At 36.3% G+C, this 22868-nt stretch overlaps 2 protein-coding genes and 1 long non-coding RNA gene across 4 annotated transcripts in view; 1 reads left to right on the plus strand and 2 right to left on the minus strand.

The window, feature by feature from the left end:
* Nucleotides 1-3407: 3407 nt before the first annotated feature.
* LOC106950724 (uncharacterized) lies at nt 3408-21555 on the minus strand. Its single transcript, XR_001425672.1, has 3 exons — nt 21542-21555; nt 14204-14209; nt 3408-4196 (listed from the first exon to the last, which is right to left on the minus strand). It is a non-coding gene; the product is annotated as an uncharacterized LOC106950724 (long non-coding RNA).
* cunh19orf67 (chromosome unknown C19orf67 homolog) lies at nt 6136-11137 on the minus strand. 2 transcript variants are annotated; one of them, XM_015037695.1, is made up of 7 exons: nt 10696-11137; nt 9307-9481; nt 9082-9226; nt 8033-8133; nt 7716-7943; nt 7129-7281; nt 6136-6456 (listed from the first exon to the last, which is right to left on the minus strand). In XM_015037695.1, the coding sequence occupies exons 1-7, from the start codon at nt 10835-10837 to the stop codon at nt 6333-6335; spliced, it is 1068 nt and encodes a 355-aa protein (XP_014893181.1). In that variant the 5' UTR covers nt 10838-11137; the 3' UTR covers nt 6136-6332. The 2 variants fall into 2 exon arrangements, with proteins under 2 accessions (XP_014893181.1, XP_014893174.1); XM_015037688.1 differs by having other exon boundaries at nt 8033-8205.
* pkn1a (protein kinase N1a) overlaps nt 16825-22868 on the plus strand; it is a 62640-nt gene continuing 56596 nt past the window's right edge. The window contains exon 1 of the mRNA XM_015037642.1: nt 16825-17683. Coding sequence (XP_014893128.1) covers nt 17663-17683 — 21 coding nt within the window. The 5' untranslated portion in view covers nt 16825-17662. The remainder of the gene's footprint in view (nt 17684-22868) is intronic.

Here is a 22868-nt window from a genome sequence, read left to right on the forward strand (position 1 = left end):
GTAGTTGTGGAGATGCACTGCAAAAACCAAAATCTTACCCAGTATTTGTCTAGTTCAGGCATCTGCAACTTTGGACCTTCAACAGTGGCTCTTAATAAATCTCTTAAATTAATAAAGAACCAACTAATAGATTAAAATATAAATTTAATCACAAATGTTGGTTTAAACAGCTGTTTTCATGTAGTGAATTAATTTCCAACAACTTGACACTAAAAATACCAGTGATTGTTTTAGATGTATTATATTTTTAAGTTGCAAATCATGTTTTGTTTTTCATTTTCTATAAATTTAACAATCCCACAGAAGGAAACGTATCGATTTTCTTTTCTCTCTTTTTATTTTAAAACTAAAAAAATAAAATGAAGTTTATTTTAAATTACAAATATGGATTGGATATTTATATAAAAAAATTTCTTTCTTCTTTTAAAATCATGTAATATTTGTGGCTCTTATTTATCCTAACTAAAGGTAAATTTGGCTCTTAAGGTTGTAAATGTTGCAGATTCCTGATCTAATTTCTGGGGCAAATGCAGTTTGATACTTCTAATAAGACGGATAACAAGTAACTTTTTAGTAATCTAAACTATAGTCAATAATTCTTGAATCTTTATAAAAAGTACTAATTCTGCCGGCAGATTTTTTTTTCATTTATAACAAGACATTTTTCTCACATCGTAGGTTAGATAATCTGCCAGTAGAATTTATTAAATAATCAACAATTACTGGCTGAAAACAAGCTCCTAATTCTTTCTAAAAAGTTACTTGAAAGTTTTATTTGTCTTATTACAAGTTTAATGAGAAATTTGCACTAAAAACCAGACAAAACTGATTCAGATTTTGTTTTTGCAGTGAATGACAAGTGTTTGTTTTCTCACAGTTTGGATTTAAAGGTTTTGATGGTGAAAAATTACAAAAACTGGAGACCAGACTCCACCTGAGAGCAAATCTGACTTTTATTCAGCAAAAAATTACCCAAAAGAGTAAAAAAAAAGTGTAAACATTTTTCTACTTGGCCTTTATTTCTTGTATAAGTTAATTATAGTGACACTTAAAAAAAAAAATCTGTCCCTTTTTTAACCACTTTCTGCCTGTTGAGAGCTTCCGATCCAAACAGGTGTGTAGATGTACAAAGGCACTTAAAGGCATCGTAAAAACCACAACACCTGTCAAACAGCAGCGGCGTTCAGCTGCTGTCAGCTAATCCTGGATTAGGCCCACTGTGGATGGGATTGGGGTTTTCCTCCCCCTAATAAAGGCTCTTGCGCTGCAAAAACACGAAACATTACCAAGTACTCTGCTCTGGTTTTAATGCAAATATCTTAGTAAACTTGGAATAAGACAAAACTAACTCGCAAAAAACATGGGAGTTTGTTTTAAGTCGATAATTCCTTAATATTGATGAAAAAGTACTAGTTCCATTGGCAGATCATTTCACTTGTACCAAGACATTTTCCCATGTTATAAGTGGAACTAGAACTTTTTCCATCAATATTAAATTAATTATCTTGCTGAAATGTTACTTGATAGATTTGTCTTGTTTCACGTGAGAAATTTGCATTAGAAATTAGACCAAAAGTACTTGGTTAAATTATTTAGTTTTTGCAGTGTAGGTGGTGATTCAACTCTTGGAGAAAAAAAAAAAGAGTCAAAACTGTTGGCAGATTTCACGATATAAAAATCTATCAAGTTTGGGTTCATTTTTTTTAATCGAAAGCTTCATATTTGATGTGAACAGACAGCAACTCGGCTCTAGAAGTGATTCCTTCAGCTCCACAAACTGCCTCTGCTCGTAGTGTCCAACTCGTCGGGCTTCATGTTTCCCACAGAAATCTGAGCGCACACGAACGCATCATGGCGCCAGTCGCTCGCCTTCACACTGGATGCCTCGCACGCATCGGGTCGTGAGGTCACAATAGGAAGGTGTTGCTCACCGACACTGGATACGACCGAACCGAGCCGACCGGTTCGGTTCCTCATCAAATGAAAGGCGAGACTGTTTGAATCCTTAGTTTACTGGTCTTCTAGCAGATTGCACTTAAACTCTTGAAGTAATATAAATATATATAAATATTTCAGACCAAATCAGGTGAGTATAAGGGACTTCCTGTTGATCACAGCCGACTGGTGAAGTTTATTTTTTAGATTAAAGAAAACGTTTGATCTCACTCTGCTTATGAGCTTTTTGATGAAACACTGGAGCGCGGCTCTGATAAGGCCTTAATCCTTCCGTTTTCAAATACGTTACTGTTTAAATGCAATTTGAAGTTGATTTTGAAAAGGTTGTATTTTTTATTGTGCTGCTCTGGTTTGAAAAAGAAAACTGGTGGATGAGACGACCTTAGCCTGACCTTTCAGAGCACTGCAAAAACACAACATCTTACCAAAGTGTTTTTGTCTCGTTTCTTGTGAAGGGGTGTCAACAGTGCGGTCCAGGGGCCGTTTGCGGCCCGTTGAGTAGTTAGGAGTGGTCCTGGATGCAGCCTAGAAATATCAGCAAAAGGAGCCGACACAGAGGGAGACTTTTTCTTTTTTATGAGATTTTTGATGATCAATTTACATCTTAAATAGTTTTAGACACAAATCAAGTGTTTTTTCTTTTATTAGCCATGTTGTTTTTATTGTTCATAGTAAGTAGGGCCACAAATCTCCCAATGACGTTTTACTCAAAAATAGATTTAGTTTCATCAAATAATTAAAATAAACTAAATCCAGTCAAGTATTGTCAAAGACTGTTCTCATGTTTGGAATAAACTAAAAAATGACATCTTGACCAACAATTTAGGAAACTGTCCAACTTTGAGTCACTTTTAATGACTTTTCATATGTAGAATATTACATGTTAATCTTTCAGAGCAGGTAAAAAGGAAAAACTTCACAATAAAATTATTTTCTGGTTTTAACTGGGAAAAATATACAAATTGTGGCCCCAAGTATTTTCAACTTGGAGATTTCAGCACATGGTGCAAATTAACATACAAATAACTTTTCAGCAACATAGGAGTTAGTTTTAAGCAAATAATTCCTTAATATTAGTTTTATGAAAGTACTACTTCCACTGGCAGATTATTTCACTTATAAGATATTTTCCCCATGTTATAAGTTAAATAATCTAACAGTAGAGCTGCTACTTTTTCATCAACATTAAGGAATTATTGCCTTACAACAACCTGTATCTTGCTTAAATGTTACTTTTGTTAACTTGTAAGTCAGTTTAGTTTTGTATTAAAAGTACACTAAGATATTTGCACAAGAAAGCAGACAAAAATACTTTGTACTGTCAGAATATTTTGCGTTTTTGCAGTGATTGGATCTCTTCCAGAAACGAAGCACAAACGGCTCGTCGTCGTCGTTTAAAAGCTTGATGCACTCCTCATGTTCAGGAAAGTTTTCCAGATTTGTTTTGTTTTTTTGTTTTTTTTTTACAGCTTTTGCTGTGAAGATGAGCCGAAACTTTCCGAGTCTTCTGATTGTTGTTAAAACTGTGAAAAGCTGCATGGCCTGTGCAGCCGTTTGTCTCTCCATGTTGGACTGTCCTGTTGCGTGTCTGTCAGTCTGTGCTCATGTTAAACCTGGAACTTAGAAATGCACTGATTTGACTTTAACTGGATAAAAACCATTTCCAGCTTTCTTTATTTCTTTTCTTTTTTTTTCCCCCTCTGGGGATAAAATGTCACTAATATGCTGAAGGATCTTTGATAGAAGTAGTTTTGGATCTCACTGAAAAGTTGGGAAATATTGGATTATCTCTAATTTGTTGTTGTGTTTAGGGAGCAAAAAAGGTGGGAGATCTAAATCCAGACCTGTCGATCACAAATCAGACCAGTTCAGGAAAAGTTACCCAGTTTACATTAAATCTGATGCATCTCTAATATCAGACGTGCTGCGGCTCCTTTTCTCCTGTTGGTTCTTGGCAGCAGACACAGAAACGTCAAATTTAGTAGCTTTCAAACATTTTCAGTTTTCTCTGTTTCATATCCGTCTAAGACTGGAGTCTGCAACCTAGAGCGCTTTTAGACTTCAACAGCTCTTAAAAAACCTGGCTTGCATTGATTTCAACAGTTTTTTTTATGTAATAAATTGATTTTCCACAGTAAAATGGCATTAAAATATTGTGATATTGTTTTAGATCTATTATTTCTGTCAATAAGTTTGAAATCATGTTCAGTTTCCAGAAGTTTCTTTTATGCAAATGTTTTCTTTAAGCTCTAAAAACAGAAATAAAACCAGGATCTTTAAAAATGGCAACAAATTTCCTTAAGTAGACGCTTACCAAAAGTTTTAAGTTGTCTTATATTTTTTCTTTTTTTTTAAAAAAGGGGCATTTAACATATGCGGCTCCAATAAGTCTTATTTAGCAGGATTGTAACAGGTCTGGGTTTTAGTGAAAACTTCTCTGCACATTTGAAATAAGACAAAAGTAACTTTTCAACCAGATTCAGCAGCTTGTTTTAAGTCAATAATTATTGAATGTTGATTAAAAAGTTTTAGTAGCACTAAAAGATTATATCAACATCTTGCATAAGGAAATGTATCCACCTTATTTTTTGCAAATGTTTTATTTTAAAATCTGAACACAGAAATAAAAAGGCGAAGTTTTAAATTTTCATTTCTGAAAAACTTTTAGTTTTTTGAAGGTTTTGTTACATTTGCGGCTCTTAATTTTGTAAAGGTTGCAGACTCCTGATCCAAGATGCTCAACCAGGTTTGTGTAGCGTTTGTAGTTGTGCCGTTTAAAGACTGATCACTGTATTGAGCAGAGTCTACTTTACTTTTCTACGTCAGAGTTTTAGAAGTATAGCAGCAGAGTTCTATATAGATTTTACTGAGTAGCTACTAAAATGATTTATAGGTGTTTATTCTTTATACTTAAATTGCCTTCCCTTGTCCATGTAGAAGCGATGAGTTTTTAATATTTCAAGGAAAACAGAAGTGGCCCGAAAAGGACTGCAGTCGTTTCTCAGGATCAGAGTTATTTTCTTCACTCAGATGTTAATTTATTAAAACATCAAATCTGGCCTGTTTGTTATTAAAACCAACCTGTTGAAGTGAAGCAAACGGGACAATTTCCTCCAAAACAATGGCAGCTCGTTTAAATTGTGATATTTTCCGTTTTGTTTTTGAGAAAATTTGTGATTGTAATCATTTCAATGCAATGTTTCATGTAAATAAAATACTTTTTTTTTTTTAATAACATGCCTGGATTTATTTGCACCAAACAGCAACTCTTAAAAACAATCTACAGAGAAAAGTTATACTTTTACAAATCCATAAAGAACAGGATTGGCAGCAAACATGTGCAGTAAAAAACATTCGTAAAAAGAAATTTACATTCTCTAAACATTGGTGCTGCTTTTTAACTTTCCCAGGTTAGAAAAAATTACAAAACAACCTAAATGGATGTCAGCATCGTGCTGAGGGTTCTGATGGCACAACATGGAGGAAAAAATGAAGAGGACGACTTCAACCTTCCTTCTTATCCGCAGCTAAATGATCAACGCTGAGTGTGTCGGCAGAACAAAGATCCCCAAAACATTAAAACTGGTTTGGTAAGGATTTTATCCGACTAATATTAAGCTTCATAAACACTTCAGGCCTCAACATCATAAAAAATTCTGAAACACGACAAAAACACAAAATCTTACCAAGTATTTTTTCGTCTAGTCTCAGTGCCCTTGAGATAAGAGGAAACTAACTCAAAGTAACTTTTCAGCAAGATATTAGCTTTTTTAAGTCACAAATTCATCAATATTGAATATAAGAAAGTACTAGTTCCACTGGCAGGTTATTTTACTCATAAAAATGTTATAAGTGAAATAATCTGGAACTTTTTCATCAATATTAAGGAATTGTTGACTTAAACTCCTATCACTTGCTTAAAAGTTGCTTGTAAGTTAGTTTTGTCTTATTTCAAGTGAACTAAGACATTTTCACTAGAAATACTTTGAGTTTGTGTTTTTGCAGTGAAATTATTAAAACCTGAGCCCTCTCCAGAAAACCAAACAATGAAGCCAGGGCCAATCTGAACAGCTACAAAAACAATATACATCTATATTTTACATATAGATATATTTCCACCAAATGTTGGTTAGTGTTTAAAAATCCTTTAAGATGTATCTTCAATCAAGGGAAAGGAAAATCCTTTCAAATCTTTATTTCCAAGCCCAAAATTGTCATGCTATTCAGATGAAACTTCTGATCAGAACCGAGTATCAGTTTAGCCTGATGGCTTCAAAGCTACATCCTGACACTCCAGGTTTTCTCCAGGCAGCAGCAGCAGCTGCTGCCGTGCATTAACTAACGTGTGTGTGTGCGCTCCTCCTGCAGGCCAGAGCTCAGTCAGCGTGGCACGTCAGCAGCAGCTGCTGCAGATAGTCCGTCGCCGTGCAGCTGGACGGCTCGTTGCGGCCCAGGAACAGCAGCCTGCGATAGCTGGCCTCGGGGACTTCGCACAAGATCCTGGAACGAAACCAGAGCGAGACGTCGCGAAACACAGACGTACTGGGTTCACACGCTTTTCCCTCAGTAAAAATCTAGGATTTTTCAGGCATTTTCAAGGTAAGTTTTCAAGCACGTTGGAGATTAAAACAATAAAAGAATACAAAAAGAAACCGTTTCAATTCCCTACACAGTTTCAATGATGTTGTTTAACATATAAAATATAAGAAACTTTTGTTTTAATCACACATTAATAAGTAATTGAGGTCATTAGAAATGGTAAATATTCATTACTTTGGAACAATCCAAATAAACTGTGTTAGGGCAAAAGTACCTTAAAGCTCCAATCAAATGCTTAAACACAATATACAAAATATAATTTACATCATTTTAACTTAATCAATAAAAGCTTAGCATGATTTAACTTTAGACACTGAGAAAAAATGCACCCAGTTGAACCGTAAATAACATTTTCCAAATTCAAGCTTTTTATCAGACGTTAGATTGCACTTTTTTACAAAAATGTCATGCATTTACAGGGATTTCATATAGAAATCAATCACTTTCCAAACCTTGAAATTCAAGCATTTCCATGATTTCAATGAACCCCGGCTTAATAATTGTGGTTTCTTAAAAAAAATTCTCAAAGTAAGCATGAAGAAAAATTAGTATACTGATGGATTTCAGCTTTACCAGTCGTATATGTCATCTGTAGTCCGTTCTGGCTTCACCTGCACCCACTGACCGATGGACCACATCCTCACCACGTTATCGTTGGAGGCGTCTTCGTTCTCTGAGTCTGGGTCAGCATGTGTGTTGAGGATGTCCTCATAACACAGGAAGTAGCTGAAAGAGGCAGTTTGAAGAGCTCACATAGTAAAGGTCATCTATTATACTTTCTTGAACAGGTTAGGATTGGCTTATGGGCTTAAAAAAAACATGTTCATTACATTTTTGGCACAATCAGCTGTTTTAGAGCCTCTTGTCTCTTTAAATCCAAATAAACAGTTGCTGGCCACGCCCCCTGGGCTGGAGTTCTGCTTGGGTTGCCAAGTAACCGACTGGGCTCTGCTGAGGTTGCTAGGTAACAGCGGAGGGCCAATGGAATGTGACTTAACAATAAGGTGGTATTTGAAAGAGCTCTTTTTTTTTTTTTTTTTTTTTTTTTTTAGAAGCAGTTGAGATCCAAATGGAAGAATAAAAATGAGCAAAATGTGAATTTTGCATAAAAGGTCTCCTTTAAGTGACAAACACACATCAAATAAACTCTCCAGACTCACTAGTCAGTCTGGATCTCTCCTTCTTCTCCTTCTTCTTCTTCTCCTTCTTCTTCTTCCTCGCTGTCCTCTCCTCTCCTATGATCCTCTTGGAATCTCTGCACATTCCAGCGCATGCGTTTGTAGACTCCAGTGTCGACGCGGGACAGATATGGTGTCGGCTTGCAGTAACGGAAGGTGGTCACCTTCATCTGGCCCAGCTGAACCTGGCCAATGCAGAAGTGAGATATGCTGGAAGGGGGGGCAGACAAAGGAGCACGAAGGGTTAAATGGCGTTAGATGGTCACAGACATAGAAAATCAAGCAGATCTCAGCTCTACCTGTTGGGTTCGGACTCGTCCAAACTGATGAGATCATAGCTGGCGTAGGTCAGCAGCAGCTGCTCCAACCTGTCACACAGCTGCTGGGAGAAGCTCAACAGCTGCAAGCAGAAAAAGCGGCGCTGCAACGTCAACGTGTTTCCCTCTGAAACGACTGATTTTAATCCACAGAGCTGCAAGTTTATTAAATTATCATAAATAAATTAATATAATTCATTACAAATAATTATTACAATAATTAATACTGCAATAATTATTACTAATAATAATGTTATTATTAGCAATTATTATTAACTACAATTAATGACCAATTAATTGTAATAAATTATTAATTATAGCCAATAGTTTGATTGTAAATTAAATTAGAATATAGTAATACCTATAATAATTATTATATAATTATACTAATTAATTTTATTTATTATTTATTAATTATTCATTTTATTAAATCAATTTTATTTTTTCTAGCTTAATTGATCAATTTGACTAAATTAAAATTTCTTATTTAAAAAATTATTGTAGACACTTTAATTGGAGGAAATTTATTTAATATTTGCTAATATAGGCAGAGCCGGCCCAACACATGTTTGAGTTAAGTGCCTGCTTAGGATCCACCGGGAATGTTTTTTTTTTTTTGGTTTGTTTTATTTATTTTTTGGTGAAAACATTAGATGATACAAACTAAATGGTATTAAAACAATTTCTATATTATTTTTGTAGTTGGTACACATACAATACATGATGAAGCATCGGGTACTGATCTAGTGATATGGGGGGCCCCAAATGAAAGTCTACTTAGGGTTCCAAAAAGGCTTGTGCCGGCCCTGCACATAGGAGACTAGAAAACAGTTCTTAATTTGGATTTTTAATGGAAAAGACCAACACAAAGTAGTATATAACTTATCTACAAAATAGCTAAAGCTCAATCAGACTGGATGGAAGGTGAACACAGTTCATAGAGAGAAAAAAATAACCAAATAAACTGAAATTATTATGCTGTTCTCAATAGCAACACAATGTAAGATTTGGATTTTCTAGGAAACATTTACTTTTGAACAAAATTCAGCTGGCTTATGGGCGCACAGTGACACTGTGCTCCGACCTGTGGACTCCAGGTGGTTAAAATAAGGCTGACAGGTGTAGAGCAGGCTGGAAACTGCAGCAGCAAGAGCCTCTCTGTCTAGATGGCTATTCCTGCCAGAACAAAAACCCAATGAAGTGAGAAAACTAGACAAATTAAATCAGTTTATCATCGTCATCACTCTAACACTTACCCACTAACGAGGCTGTCCTGCAAGTTGTCCACTCTGCTCAAAAAGAACTGGAGTTGCAGCTGGATTGAATGCAAGTTCCCTGTCACCCCGCTGACCTCTGGGCAGCTGCAGGACACAGACCTGCCAGAAGATGGCGCCAGAGCAACGTCAGCCAACAGCGCCAGCGGCTCGTCCTCTACATGGAAACAGATTATTTATGACATTTATTTACTTTTTGGGAACTATTAATGTTCCAACATCTTTGAGAGAGCACAGTGTAGTTTCTGATGTGATTCTACCTCATTTTATTTGCAAGCTGTTACAAAACAGAAGAGAGCCAAATAAAATATACAAAATAAAAAATACATTCTTATTTATGGCATTAATATTTTGGTTTAAATAAAATTTAAATAGCGTTTTCAGATGTGTGATTCATTGTCTTTAAACTCCTTTTTATCAGCTTTATTGTAATAATAATAATGGATATCAACTGTTCATTGATCTGGACTTATAATAATTCTCATTGTTCATATGACTGGTTCCTTCTGTTCCTCCTCCTCCTTTTTCTCTGTCTTCCAGCAGTCATTTCTCTCTAAGTTTACCCTTGTTACTTGGATCCTTCATTCAAACATAACAACACAAGCCTTTAGCCTTCTGTTGTAGTTGTAACTATTCTCATGTTCATGAGGTAAAAGGTATGACCATGACAACAATAGGTGAAAGGTGCTGTGCTGTACCTTTTACCTTTAGCTGAGTAACTTTATTATAAAGTATAGCTACTCGAGTAAAATTTCTGGATACTATATCCATTGTGAGTAATTTCACTGAATGAAAAACGAGCTTGTTTTAAGCAACAACAAAAAAATCGACAGATATAAACATACTTGCAGTTTTTGTAAAAGTTTTCTATTGGAAAAAAATAATAATCTGAAATGTTTTTTTTTCTTTTGCCTGATTTTGTAATTATGTTACATAAATTATTTTCATTTTGGTCTTTTAAAATACCAACATTTCCACACAACTGTATATTTTGATTCATCTGATGTCATTTTTAAATATTAAATGATTTATGTTTTGATCAGTTAGTACCTGAGTAGCTTTTTCATCAAATACTTCTTTACTCTTACTTCAGTCATTTCTTGGGTGTTTACTTTTTTACTTTTACTTGAGTAAAAATATGCTGAAGTAGTGCTACAGACGAGTACAACTTTTGGGGGCTACTCTACCCAACTCTTCTTATCATTATGCCTTATTATGTTTTTCTGAAGTATGCAGACTGTACAGTTACCAATATTTTTAACAGTTATTATGAACACAGAAACAACTGGACAGTTTTTTTTTAACGTTTTTCACCTTAAATGACAGCTGCATTAACAACAACATGTGGCTCTACAGGTGATGTGAGCAAACCTCGGAGCTCAGGGTTTTGATGTCCCTCCGTGATCTCCGGCGCTTCTCCGCCCCCGTCTTCCCGTAGCAGGTCTTTAAACGCATCCAGGGACGGAGACGAGATGTCCGTCAGAACCACCAGCTCGTCTTCGCTATCCATCATACTGTCTGTCGGGTGTTAGCAAAAAACTCTGTCGAAAATTAAACCTCTGTGACTTCGTGCTAATTAAAGATAGCAAGCTCGTTAGCTAGTTTGCTAACAACAAAAACGAAAAAAAGCACGCAACGCAAACAATGCAATAAATGTATACTAGGCGGATTAATTTGTAAAACTATTTAAGAAATATTTTATACCACTATTACACGTGTAGTAAGTGTCTATTCACAAAGTAAACTGTTGGTTCCAAGATCGTCAAGTGACGTTACGTTCGTTGCTAGCTTCTTCCTCCATTTCGTCGGGTCGAAGGTCAAAGGTGACGGCACTTCAAAGTTTTTAATCATAAATAACGACACTTCATTATTTACTTTAAATTATTAGATATTCACAATTATTTGTCTTAGTTTAATTATCATTCATTAGAATATATTTTAATACGGGCATAGCTAAAAGCTTGGAAGTTACAAATGTCAATTCTTCAATGACGGTTCTAGATCAAAATTTACCGAGAGTCTAGGAGAGGGCCAGAGATATATTTTTGTTTATTTTTTTCATGGAAGTGTAGTACAAAAGAATAAGACTAAACAAAAAGAAATAATAATAATAATAATAAAACAGGGAATTATTTTATAATTTAATATATCAAGTGAGTCAAAGTGCCACTTGAGGCTCCACTGCAGCAGGTTGCTGACTCCTGATCTACCAGATGAAAACTTTGATCCGATCACAATGTGGCTGAAGTTAAAAGTGCAACACCTTAATTTTTAATTCATTATTGGGGGGGGGAGGGGCTGTGTGTGTGTTCATACTAATCAAATGCAACCGCAATCAGACTTTTTTATGAACGGTTTATGACCCCAAAGCAACCCACTCACACAGATAAAGAATGTAGATGTCACACAAAATGGACTGAACTTACATAGTGCTTTTCCAATCATTTTTGACCACTCAAAGCACTTTGCACTAGAGTCACACTCACAAACATTTATATACTGATATGCAATTTGAGGTTAAGTGCCTCATTGACACATGGTAGGAGGAAGCTGGAATTGAACCTACAACCTTCCAATTGCAAGACAACCACTCTACCCTCACAGACGCCCATGTTCACTGTTTACAGAAGTAATAATGGAGGCCCTGCTGCCGTCTATGGATCAATTTCAAAGTTGTTTAGTAATGGGGGTTGTCATAAGATCACGACAAGATAAAGAAAAAAAAAACAAATGTCCAAAGTGTCATCTTCTGATGCAGAAGGCATGTCTCACATCAATGACATAAAAGTTGGATAAAATGCAACATGGTCATTCTGACTGTGGACGCTTTGAGGACAATCAGATACATATCAAATTTTGTACCATGTTTGGAAGTGGCACAAATCACATGTTTTGGAGGGAGGTGCTGGAATACATTGGAACATTGGAATATATTTCTGTGGTATAATAAACATTCACTAAAACACTACAAAGGTTTTGTGAAAAGTTAATATTTATAAATGTATAAATATTTTTTAAATCATTCTGCATAATGAAATCCCGTTAACCCCTATGTTCACTTATTGAAGTATTCTTCCTCTGTGTTTCCATGCTCTTTTCAGAACATCGGTCTTTCCTAGCAGAAGTGGCTTATTTGCTGCCATTTGTATGTCCCAGCAGTTGTAACTGTCACTGAACGCACCTTGCAGTTCTTGGATATGTAAGAAATATTTGCTGCTAAAAAAGATGCTAATTTTTATTAGCATCTTTTTATTTATATATATATGTGTGTGTGTGTGTGTGTGTGTGTGTGTGTGTGTGTGTGTGTGTGTGTGGAAACAGCAGTTGGTTTATTCTCCTCACAGCATCAACACACACTCAATAACAATCAATCCTCACACAGGTGAAACTACAGGCTTAAATAGTCTCAGCTGTGTTGGACCCAACCACCTCCAATTCACAGGGGGATCTCACTTAACAAATCTCCACCTATTTAAATAAAATACACTTTATTAAATATAAACATTTAAATTTACTTTTTATAAATATTTTATATTTTATCTTACACCAAATGAAACACCACAAAAAACCCATAAACAATTATCTCCCCACACTTTTCAATGGCCTCTCCCGGAATCTATAAATGGTGTCTGGACCCCCGGGGTAGTATTTGTCCAAACACCCTGGAGAGGACACAGAAAAGACAGGTGAGTCACTCAATATCAGCACTCCACACCTAACAGATTATGCACAAACATTTGCTCAGTTTTACCCACCAGTAGCTCATTGCTCTGAGTAGCAATAATCCTCCCTCTACAGGCAACCACCTCACTTTCCAATGAGGAGCAGCTGTGCAGAGCCCAGAACAAAAGGCTACATGCTAATTACTAAAATATTCAATAAATACAATTAAAACTTCTCGTGTGCAAATTGTTGTTTATGTGCAAATCTCTGCTTAAAGTGCAGTGCTAAATAAAGTGCTTGTTAATAAAGTGCAAAAAGTGCTATACAGTGACTTAAATACAAATAGACCCAGTAATGAAGCTCTCTTCATTACAATATATATACATATATGTGTGTGTGTGTGTGTGTGTGTGTGTGTGTGAGCACTGTTTTGATGCAAAGTCATGGTGTTTTGCTCAATTTCAGGGAGTGATTGTCATATTTTGGCTGGATTTGTCCATACATGAATTGTTTTGTTTGTATACCGAAAGGCTTGGTTTTGGTCTCATCTGATCAGACAATCTTTTTCCACATGTTTGTTGTGTCTACTACATGTTTTCTGCAAGAACAAAAGAATAACTGGAAACCATTCATCCTGTATGACGTGGTGACCTTAAGTGAGAAGGATAAAATCTAAATAAGATGCACTTAAGTACACTGATATGGCAAAATGTGAAAAGATTAATGTGATGGGAATACTTTAGTTTACTACTGTGTTCATATTCTTCCTTGCGCCACTGGTGGCAAAAATACTAAATTTGACTGATTGTTTATCAAAATGTAACACAAATTCTTGTCTGGTAGGAAAAAAGGTCCCAACTGAAATGTAAAACAGCAGAAGATCCGCCTGAACGAGAAAGTTTGGCCCTTCCATAGTTTAAAAATAAGTCAGAGCACAATGCAGGGGAACTACATGCAAATTACCCTGCCAATGATAGAGAAATGTCACATGCTGTGTTGTCATATTTTTTTTCATGCAATCAAATCATTTTATCCAGGCTTTGGTTAACTGTTGAACACTTGTATTTTGAAATCTTTTGATAAGATGAAATATGATTATAGAATACAATTACTATAATATTAGTTCCAAGCTTTTAAGAAGTTCAAACTTTCAATGATACAGTTATGATTTCTGCACTATTTTGCTGGCACTTTCTAATGTTGAAAATGTTCTCACCTTTTTCTTTGAGGACTCATTTTTAATTGGAAAATAACACCTTTTAGATTTTTATAGTACACCTTCAATTGTTTTTATTACTTACTTTACTATTATTACTTCATAATTGTCCTCTTCTTAGTGGAATAAGCAGTAAAAACACTTTTTCAGGGCACAACAGACAGATAACTTATTTTGTGCCGCTCACGTGTCTGTGCCGCCCTGAGCAGTGAGCCACATTACGCATATAAAACATGAACACTGCTCTGTGAACCACGCCAACAGCAATCTGAGGCAGATTTTTTTTGACATCACAACTTCCTCTTTATATGTGTTTTAATACTTTTATGTTTCACATTTCCTAANGATGTAAAACAAAAGTGTAATAAATTAATCTGCTGTCTGTAAAACCAAGCTAAGCTGTATGCAGGATGTGTTTTTACAACAGAGTGTCAGGTTGCTCCGTTTCTGCTTTCTGCTTCCCTCCTGCTCAATTTTCATTTTGCAAATCAGTTATTCAAATGTGCTTCACTTCATCCATTTCAAACTGCTGGCACTTCCTTTATCTGCCTCCTGCACTCTGACTGGTGTCAATTTAATCTGTTGCCTCAGCTATCATTTTTCAATTTGACAGTCTTACATTGACAAAAATCTATATTCAGCAGAGCTTCATAAGTTTCCCCCACTGTTCCTTTGCACTACAATTTGATTAGTTTTTAATGTGAGATTTATTTGGAATAATTTATTTGGGGAAGTCATGCAACTGGAAGGAGAAGTAAAACAATGACAAACAACACCAAACATATAAATTAGCGCAAAAACAAGCAAATTTATAAAAATCTGCTGAACATGGAAAATAATTGTAATTTTAGAATATTTATAGCCTTTACTCAGACTGTAAACAACTGCACAGTGAGTCAAAACGATTTCAGCAAACTTTAAATAAGCCAAGCCTGCTGCGGCTGGTTTGGCCTTTCAATGATATTTCAAATGATTTCCAAGAAACTTATCAACAAAATCAACAGCAGTATCAGTTTATTCAACATGCCTGTTCTAAAATAAGAAATGCTGAAAATGTTGCAATCAGGCTTTCTTGTCATTTCATTTGGTTTGGAACAGGAATTAAAGTTTTATCAGCGACTGAAACACAGATTATAGTTGGGTTTTTTAGCTTAGTTATAATATTTTGTTTATACTTCTGTCCATTACTTTTCAACATTGACCTAAATTCTATCATATAATGTATATTCACATCACCTACATTTATTTAAATTTCAGCAGCTGCAATTTCTCCTTCCTCAGTCCCTGTTTTGCTATTTCAGTTGCTGAGTCTGTTCTCAATTTTATTCCAACAAACCTTGAGAGATTTCTTGCAGCAAACATGATTGTGTGGTTTTTATTATTTTTGAACCAGTTGACGTAATAATAATAAAAAAGGAAATATATTTTGGAGAACCTAAATTAAAATTAAATGAATTAAAATAGAACCTGGTTTGCATGGCACTCATGCGTCTTTGTAAAGGAGAAGTCAGGCCTTGAAATGTCACTACATCTTTTTGTATCACAATGTTGACACATGATAGGCTTCCCTAGCTGCCAGTTCCCACTTCTGAATAAATGGTTGAATTTCAACCATTGTATATTGCAAAATCAACACCAAACAGTAAAACATGGAGGTGACAGAATCATCTTCTGGGGTTAAATATTTGTCAAGGTGGATGAAGTTAATTACAAGTCAGTTTTGACCCAAAATCTTCAGTATCTGCTTAGAAGTTTAAAATAAAGTTTTGCTTTTAAAAACACACCCACTCTTCTATACACATCCACACCAAACACAAATGGTTTACTAATCGCTACAACATATGCATTATTTATTGTGCTTAATTGTGTGTGTGTGTGTTTTTTTTGCCTCAACTTAATTTATCCTATTAAAAAACAGTTAATTGACTTTGAAAACCAGTCGGTCACCTTTTGCACCTTTTTTTTAACTTGTTTATTTTTTACTTCAAACTAGCATGTTTTAATCTTAGTGAACCTGTACAGGGTTTATGTGTCATTGAAAGTGAAAAATGGTTCTGTCTTATTTTTATGCTGCACAAAAGAAGAAAGACATTTTCCCAGGAGTTTGTAGATCTTGGTACATTTATGAAAGAGGATTAGGGCAACAAGAAAAATGCTACTTTTATCTCAGACTTTTTTGACCATAGTCACAATTCTGAGAAAAATTTCTGAATTCAGTCTCAGAATTCTGACTTTTGTCAGGAATAGTTAGAATTCCAAGAAGAAAAAACTGAAAGAATCAGACTTCTGAGAGAAAAAAAATTCTCAAAAAACAAAAAAATAAATAAATTAAGGTAATAAGGTACTCTGACTTTAGTCCAAAAAAAGTTAGAATTCCGAGGAAAAAAAGTTACAATTATTTTATTTGCAGTGGCCGCAATCTTCTTCCGTACATATTTCATGGCTGAACATTAGATTGTCCTGTCACGTTCAACAGTTGCTCACATAAAGGTTGCCGTTGGCAACGGTCGCTCCTCCGGGTCACCTGACACACCCGGGCGCGTTCCCGCCATCCCTCTTTGGACCAATCAGCGCCCGGACGGTTCAGTCTACCGTCGGGAGTGCGCGCGCGTGTGCTAGCTCCATGTTTGTACTGCAGCCCTCCTCACACACAGTCGCTCACAGGCTGCTGTTAGGTCGGAAAGTGTTGAGCCTCATAGTTCGGGTCCTCCCGCTCCAAAACAAAGAAAAGCGCCCTCCGTGCTGCCCGACTTTAACCGGAGCTCGTGTGACATTTGACCGACACTCTGGCTTTTTATTTCCCATAATTTTTGCTTGAGTAAGAGGCTTGTGAAGGGGCTGACAGGCGGCTTCTTTCCCCTTTTCCCTCTTCTTCTTTGGAGGCATGTGATACATCCTACATCCAGGAGACTGAGGCGTGTTTCACGGATGTTACCGGGAGAACAGGAGGAGGAAGGAGGCTTTTCTTTCATTGTGGATGCGCCTCACTGGAGGAGAGCTGGCTTTTCTCGGGGCACTAGCTAGCTGTTGCATGGCAGACACGTTAAAAACAGGATGGACATTGAGTCTGGAGCTGAAAAGCTTGATTTTAATCTTGTGACGTGAATTATTTTTAATCCCGCACTGACAGTTGCTTTTGGGCTTTTGTTTTTCTTTTTTGTGAGGTGGCGGCGGCTAAACGCTGGTCAAACACCACCGGGACGGAGCAGCTCAGGCGCGGCCAGGCGAGCCAACAATGCGGATTACCTCCTGACTGTTCGCCTTTGTGTGCTCACATTGCAGAAAGTTTCAGATAAAAAAACTCGCGGGACGAACAGCCAGTACTTCCTCTGCTGCTCCCTTCATTGTCTTGGAAAGTAGACGCCGTGTCACACCGTGGGGGTCTGTAATCCTCACACGTGCACGGGATCTCTGTGAAGCTGCGTGGAGGCTAGAAAAGACCCAACAGGGACAGCAGCCATGGCGAACGACTCGGTCCAAGTAAGTTCACACCAACAGGGTTAAGTGTCCTGCGACCTCCATGCATGGGCATCCGGCTGAAGCTAGCATCTGATTCGCAGCTTTTTGATTTTAAGAAAAATGAAACGATCAATTAATTGGCTTCATCTTCAATTGAATGGTTTAAATTGCAAAAATAAATTGAAACCACATCTTTTCTATTGTGTTCTGACTTATTAGCTTAGGTGCATTGCAGTATCAATGGTATATTTTTGTTGTTGTGGAAATTGCGTCTAAATATTGAACATTTACCAGAAATATCCCTAGAAATGTAAATTTCAAGTTGGAGTTTAAGAGCTTTCTCCCCACTCCTGATCTCAAAATCCAATATGGCCACCTGACTAATAAAACTTAATTCTACTGACCAGTACTCTTGGTCTCCCCCAGAGTATTATAAGCCATCAGGCTTTACTTACATCACCACCACCCTAAGAAATGTTTATTTATTATAGATTTTTTTTAAATATACACCGTTGAGTGCTAATAAAGACATGTTAAACAGTCTCTGGTGACTTGGTTGGAAGCAGATTTTCAAATTTCCTGTCAACCTCAAACATTTTTTAACACAAAAACACAGCACCCCTACCACCGGGCTTAGCATGTTTTCTGGAGGAAACCCCGAGTACTGCATGGGTCGGTTCAGTCCAGTACAACTATTTTATGGTTCATATTCAGGAGAGCATTTCCATGTCTAGTCATACTAGTGCGACTACAAACTAATTCCACCGAATCACATTTAATGCTTGCATTTACCTTACTCAAATTCTGGCATTATTTAGTTGCAACACTAAAAGCAGCCTGAGAATTGTAGGTGGTACTTGTTCAACAGTTCAAGAACACGTGTGATTAATTGAATTGATTTAATTAAATTTTTGGTTTTTAAAGATTTCATTTTTGGAAAATCTCTCTATATATTTCCTCCACCAGTGCACTCCTTTGGTTTCCATAGTTCGAGTGATGTCAACACACCCAATGCCTATATTTGACAGGCATGTTTTACAGCTTCTATTTATTTGGACTTTGAATTTAGGTCAACTGTACAATGAAGTGTTAGGGCTGGGCTATATATATATATATATATATAAGAATAAAGTTATAGTATTACTAGAATAAAGTCATAATTTTACCATTGAGTTATGAGAACACCAACACAAAAAATAATTAACATGCGAGATGTTCATCTTATGAAGAATAATTTAAATACTTGGCATCAAATTTGCAGAACTTTAAAACGATTGTGCAAATGACTGAATCTCTTGAAGAAAGATCAACAGAAACTGAACTGGTTACTTAAAATTCTGGTGTCTATTAAAGCTTTTTTTCCCTCATTAAATAACTTTTTTTTTCAGGTAAAAATGTATCTTTTTCTGCTAATATCATGACTGTTCTCCTAAATAAACAAACATTCTTGCAACCTGTCCCAAGTACTCTGTTGTTCACCTCAGAGAAGGGATGTTTGATTTCTGCAATTTCCTTTTTGGAAAAGAAACTGAGCAAAAAAAAATCTAATAAAATCTATTATAAAAACAATTGATATTTATTTTTTTAGCCACATCTCCCATTTCCAGCCCACTCAGATTGTGCAGTGGGGCTGAACAGAGTCACCTTGGTGTTGTCCCGTGTTGCTCATGCTGTAATGCGGCCGTCCCGTTCACTTTGTGCTCTTAAGGTTTTATGTGTACTGATGCAGAGGTTAAAGGCGGGCACAATACTGGTATTTGGGGTGAAACCACTCAGGTTTCAGCCTCGGTTCACTTTGAGTCCATCTTCAAAGAAATAAAGACAACCATGCTTCTCCAAAAACAGCTCAGCAACATTTGGATATCTGGATCTCCATATCTAGAGGCATGTTTAGCTGAGCTATCATGCAGGTGTTGCAGGTTGTCGGCTTACTCTGCAGTCGTGTGTTTCTGTGTGTAGTTCGGGAACATCAATGCTGCTTAGCTGAATGAAGCAGGAGGCAAGTTGGCCTTTGTGTTTTCTATTATTAGAAGCAGCCCATTGTGGAAAGGGGAAACGTGCGAAAAATGCAGAAGAGGGAACAAAGTGATGTCGGCTGCAGCACTGAGTCACTCTGCTGGTGCGCTGGGTGGATCGGCGCATGGTGTGTGTGTGAGTGTGCAGAGTTATTGCGTCACCAAGTGTTGACCAAACAACAGTTGTTTGCTCACTTTAGTTGGTTCGCATATACCTTATCTCTCCTGCGTTACAGTGGATCCTGTCTCGTCTCTGATGTCTTAACTGCACTCTGTTGAATCCCTTCCATTCAGAAAGATTTCATTTAGTTTTCAGCTACAAACTCAAACATATGTCAGTGATAAAACAACTCTTCTTGTTTATTGGCCTGCCTTTAGTGCGGTATGTTACATAGCCGCTTTGAAAAGCTTTTAAAGGCTCAGTTCCGGAGTTGATGCCTTGATGTAAAAGTGGAGTTGCGCCTGTTTGTTGTCAGAGCTCCTCATATGGAAAACAACTGAGGTGGAAAGTATTTGCCAAGCTGATACAGCCACTCTGTACTTACCTTCTCCTGTAGCTACAGCTTTATATCAAAGTCTCAACGTGTGTCTTACCATGCAATAAAGATACAACCTCACGTAACCAGACGCCTCTTTTTAGGGGTTGGCGATGTGGTTTGAAGTTTTATCACGGTCATTTTGTGTTACTACTTTGATAACGATATAAGTGACGATGAGAACAGTTTAATGCTGCTTTTTAAGGTAACTGTATGACAGACTATGTGCCACATAATGGCAAATTTTGGTGGACAGCAAATTTTCCTAATATTATTAGAATAAATATTGTCATATTGAGACAAATTTCAACTAATATAACAATAATAATGGTATATTAATTATGCCCACTCAAACATACATATTTTAAAAAATGACGTCTGAAGAATATTTATCACTGGAACTAGAAAAAGTTTTGTGTTAATGTACTTATACCCACTCAAAATAAAGAAAAAAAAACTTTAATTTATATTAAATGTTTGCAGTGTTTATCAAAATTCCAGCTTTTTAACTATATTGAACATGAGCTTCTCTAATGATTGTTTTCCAACTGAAAATTATTGGGCTCATTTTAATTTATCATGTGATTAAATGATTTATTGCTTACTGTGACAGGCCTATGTGTCGGCAATAATAGCTTCACAAACACAAATACTGTTATTTAAAAGCATTCATATTTGTAAGACGTTAATTTAGGACACCATTAACAAAACTAAGTGTGATTTATATCATAAAACTGTAAATCAAAAATGAATTTAATCATATTTTCAAATTTATTGAGCTTTATTGATGCTTTCATTGGATAAACGGTGAAAAAACAGTAAAACTGACAATCCTGACAATAGTTTTATTAAAACATTAATTGGAATTTATCATAACAATAACATTCTTACCATGATAAGGAATTTATCACAATAAATGATAAACGATACAATAAATAATCACCTCTACCTCTTTGGCTCCTATAATATTATTGCAATATGTTTAAAGGTTTGTTGTCATAATATGAACTGGGGCTCTGAAGGCTCCAGGGTGCTGGTGTTATTTTGCATTTGAGTGCCAACACCAGGCTGATGAGGAGCTGACATTTTCCTGTTGGACCGGTTCTGATCATACTGGCCAGCGGCGCTGTGACTGAGATCATTTTGGGTTTGCCTGTGTGGTTGTGTTTGACAGTTTTCTACCTTGTGAAAGCCTCAGGGTTTGTGTAATTACGTACGATTAGGGCATAAAAATGTAATTCAGATTTCTTTTATACCAGATTATACTTTCCTGCTTCTTTTTCTAAAAAAAATAATACAAATGATAGAAAACATTTTCAAAAACTGACCTTTATTTTAATCGTTCCTTCTGTGAGTTTTACAATGGAGAACTTAGTTAGTTATCAGAATATAGTCATTATATTAGCAGAAGAAAGTTGGAATTTTACCAGAACGCCTTAAAATTACCAATTTCACATAGGATCAGTCCGATTTGAAAATGCTTCTAATCTGTAAGGGGAGCAAATGGTTCTTCACAGCTCTGTAACTGGTGGGTAGCTTCTTGGAGCGTTTAAACATGAAGCAGGCAGAGAAAGATCATTTATTTGCCCCCCTCAACATTGAATAGCCCCCAATAGAGCCTAACTGCGTCACACTTCCTCAGAAAGGTCAAAGGGCAGACAGGAGTGGAATGGAGAAGATAGATTTCCCTTTTTTCCCTTCTTTTTTTTTTTTTTAAATCATGAAGTATGAAGTCGCCTCAGTGAAAGTTGTTGCTTTCAAGAGTTGAGAGATTTCGCGAAACGTACCACATTTTTGCCTCCTCAGACATACAAATATAACGAGGCGTTATACGCATGCAGAGTCGGATACTCCTGGGAGTCCATAGGAATATTTCCCATAAGCCTCACCATGACGTAAAAAGACAGTTATGCACACAAAGTGGGGTTTCTCACTGCTGCCTCAAGGCCATGTTGGCAGGCGATGCAAAGTAATGGATCAAAACACCTGTGAGGGAGAGCAGACAGCAAATACATTCCTCACTGTCAACTTGGTCTTCTCAGTGTAATAAAATGGTGTGCTCTAACGGGGGTCCATGCCATGTAGTGGCTAAATATTTCTATCAACCTCACCTTATCTGACTCACTGACTGTTTATTTTAACACATTTGACAAATGTGAAGTTTGTCAAAATGTGTTTATCTGTTCTTTGAATTTATTTGTTTAGTGAAGTTGTTTCTTCAGACATTATTGGTTTTTTTTTTAAGTTCGTTATACTGCTCTTGACAGGTGGTGGTTACCATAGTAACCGGTGACTGACAGCTCCTCCCCCTTTTTTCTGTTGCCGTCGGTAACTGTGGGGCAGGAGCTGCTGGACTGATTTTCTCTTTTGTTAGAATAAATACAGAGAACCTGAACGTGTCTGTTGTGAAGTCAACCTGCTGAACCTGAGACGAACATAGAAGGGTTGCACATAATCATTTTGGCTTATAAAACATACAGAGTAAATGAGGATCATTATCAGGTGTGTAACAGTACCTGAAAGTTACAAAATGAAACGCAACATTGACTTCACAAGAACAAGATGAGATATTAATATTAACCTTAAAGAAAATGTTAAAAAGCAAAGCTTAAAAAAAAGGCCTTTATTCTGCATTTTAATTGATTTTTACAACAA

Source organism: Poecilia latipinna, unplaced genomic scaffold, assembly GCF_001443285.1.
Source record: "Poecilia latipinna isolate Pla-1442-1.1 unplaced genomic scaffold, P_latipinna-1.0 Scaffold25, whole genome shotgun sequence".
NCBI classification, from domain to species: Eukaryota; Metazoa; Chordata; class Actinopteri; order Cyprinodontiformes; family Poeciliidae; genus Poecilia; species Poecilia latipinna.

Bases quoted from the DNA above. Each gene is read 5' to 3' on its own strand.
- cunh19orf67 (XM_015037688.1), bottom strand. From the start codon at position 10,837: ATGATGGATAGCGAAGACGAGCTGGTGGTTCTGACGGACATCTCGTCT. The intron at 8,206-9,081 runs GTAAATGTTTCC...ATAAACTTGCAG, and splicing joins CAGCTGAATTTTGTTCAAAA to CTCTGTGGATTAAAATCAGT. The intron at 7,282-7,715 runs GTGAGTCTGGAG...TGCCTCTTTCAG, and splicing joins GGAGAGATCCAGACTGACTA to CTACTTCCTGTGTTATGAGG.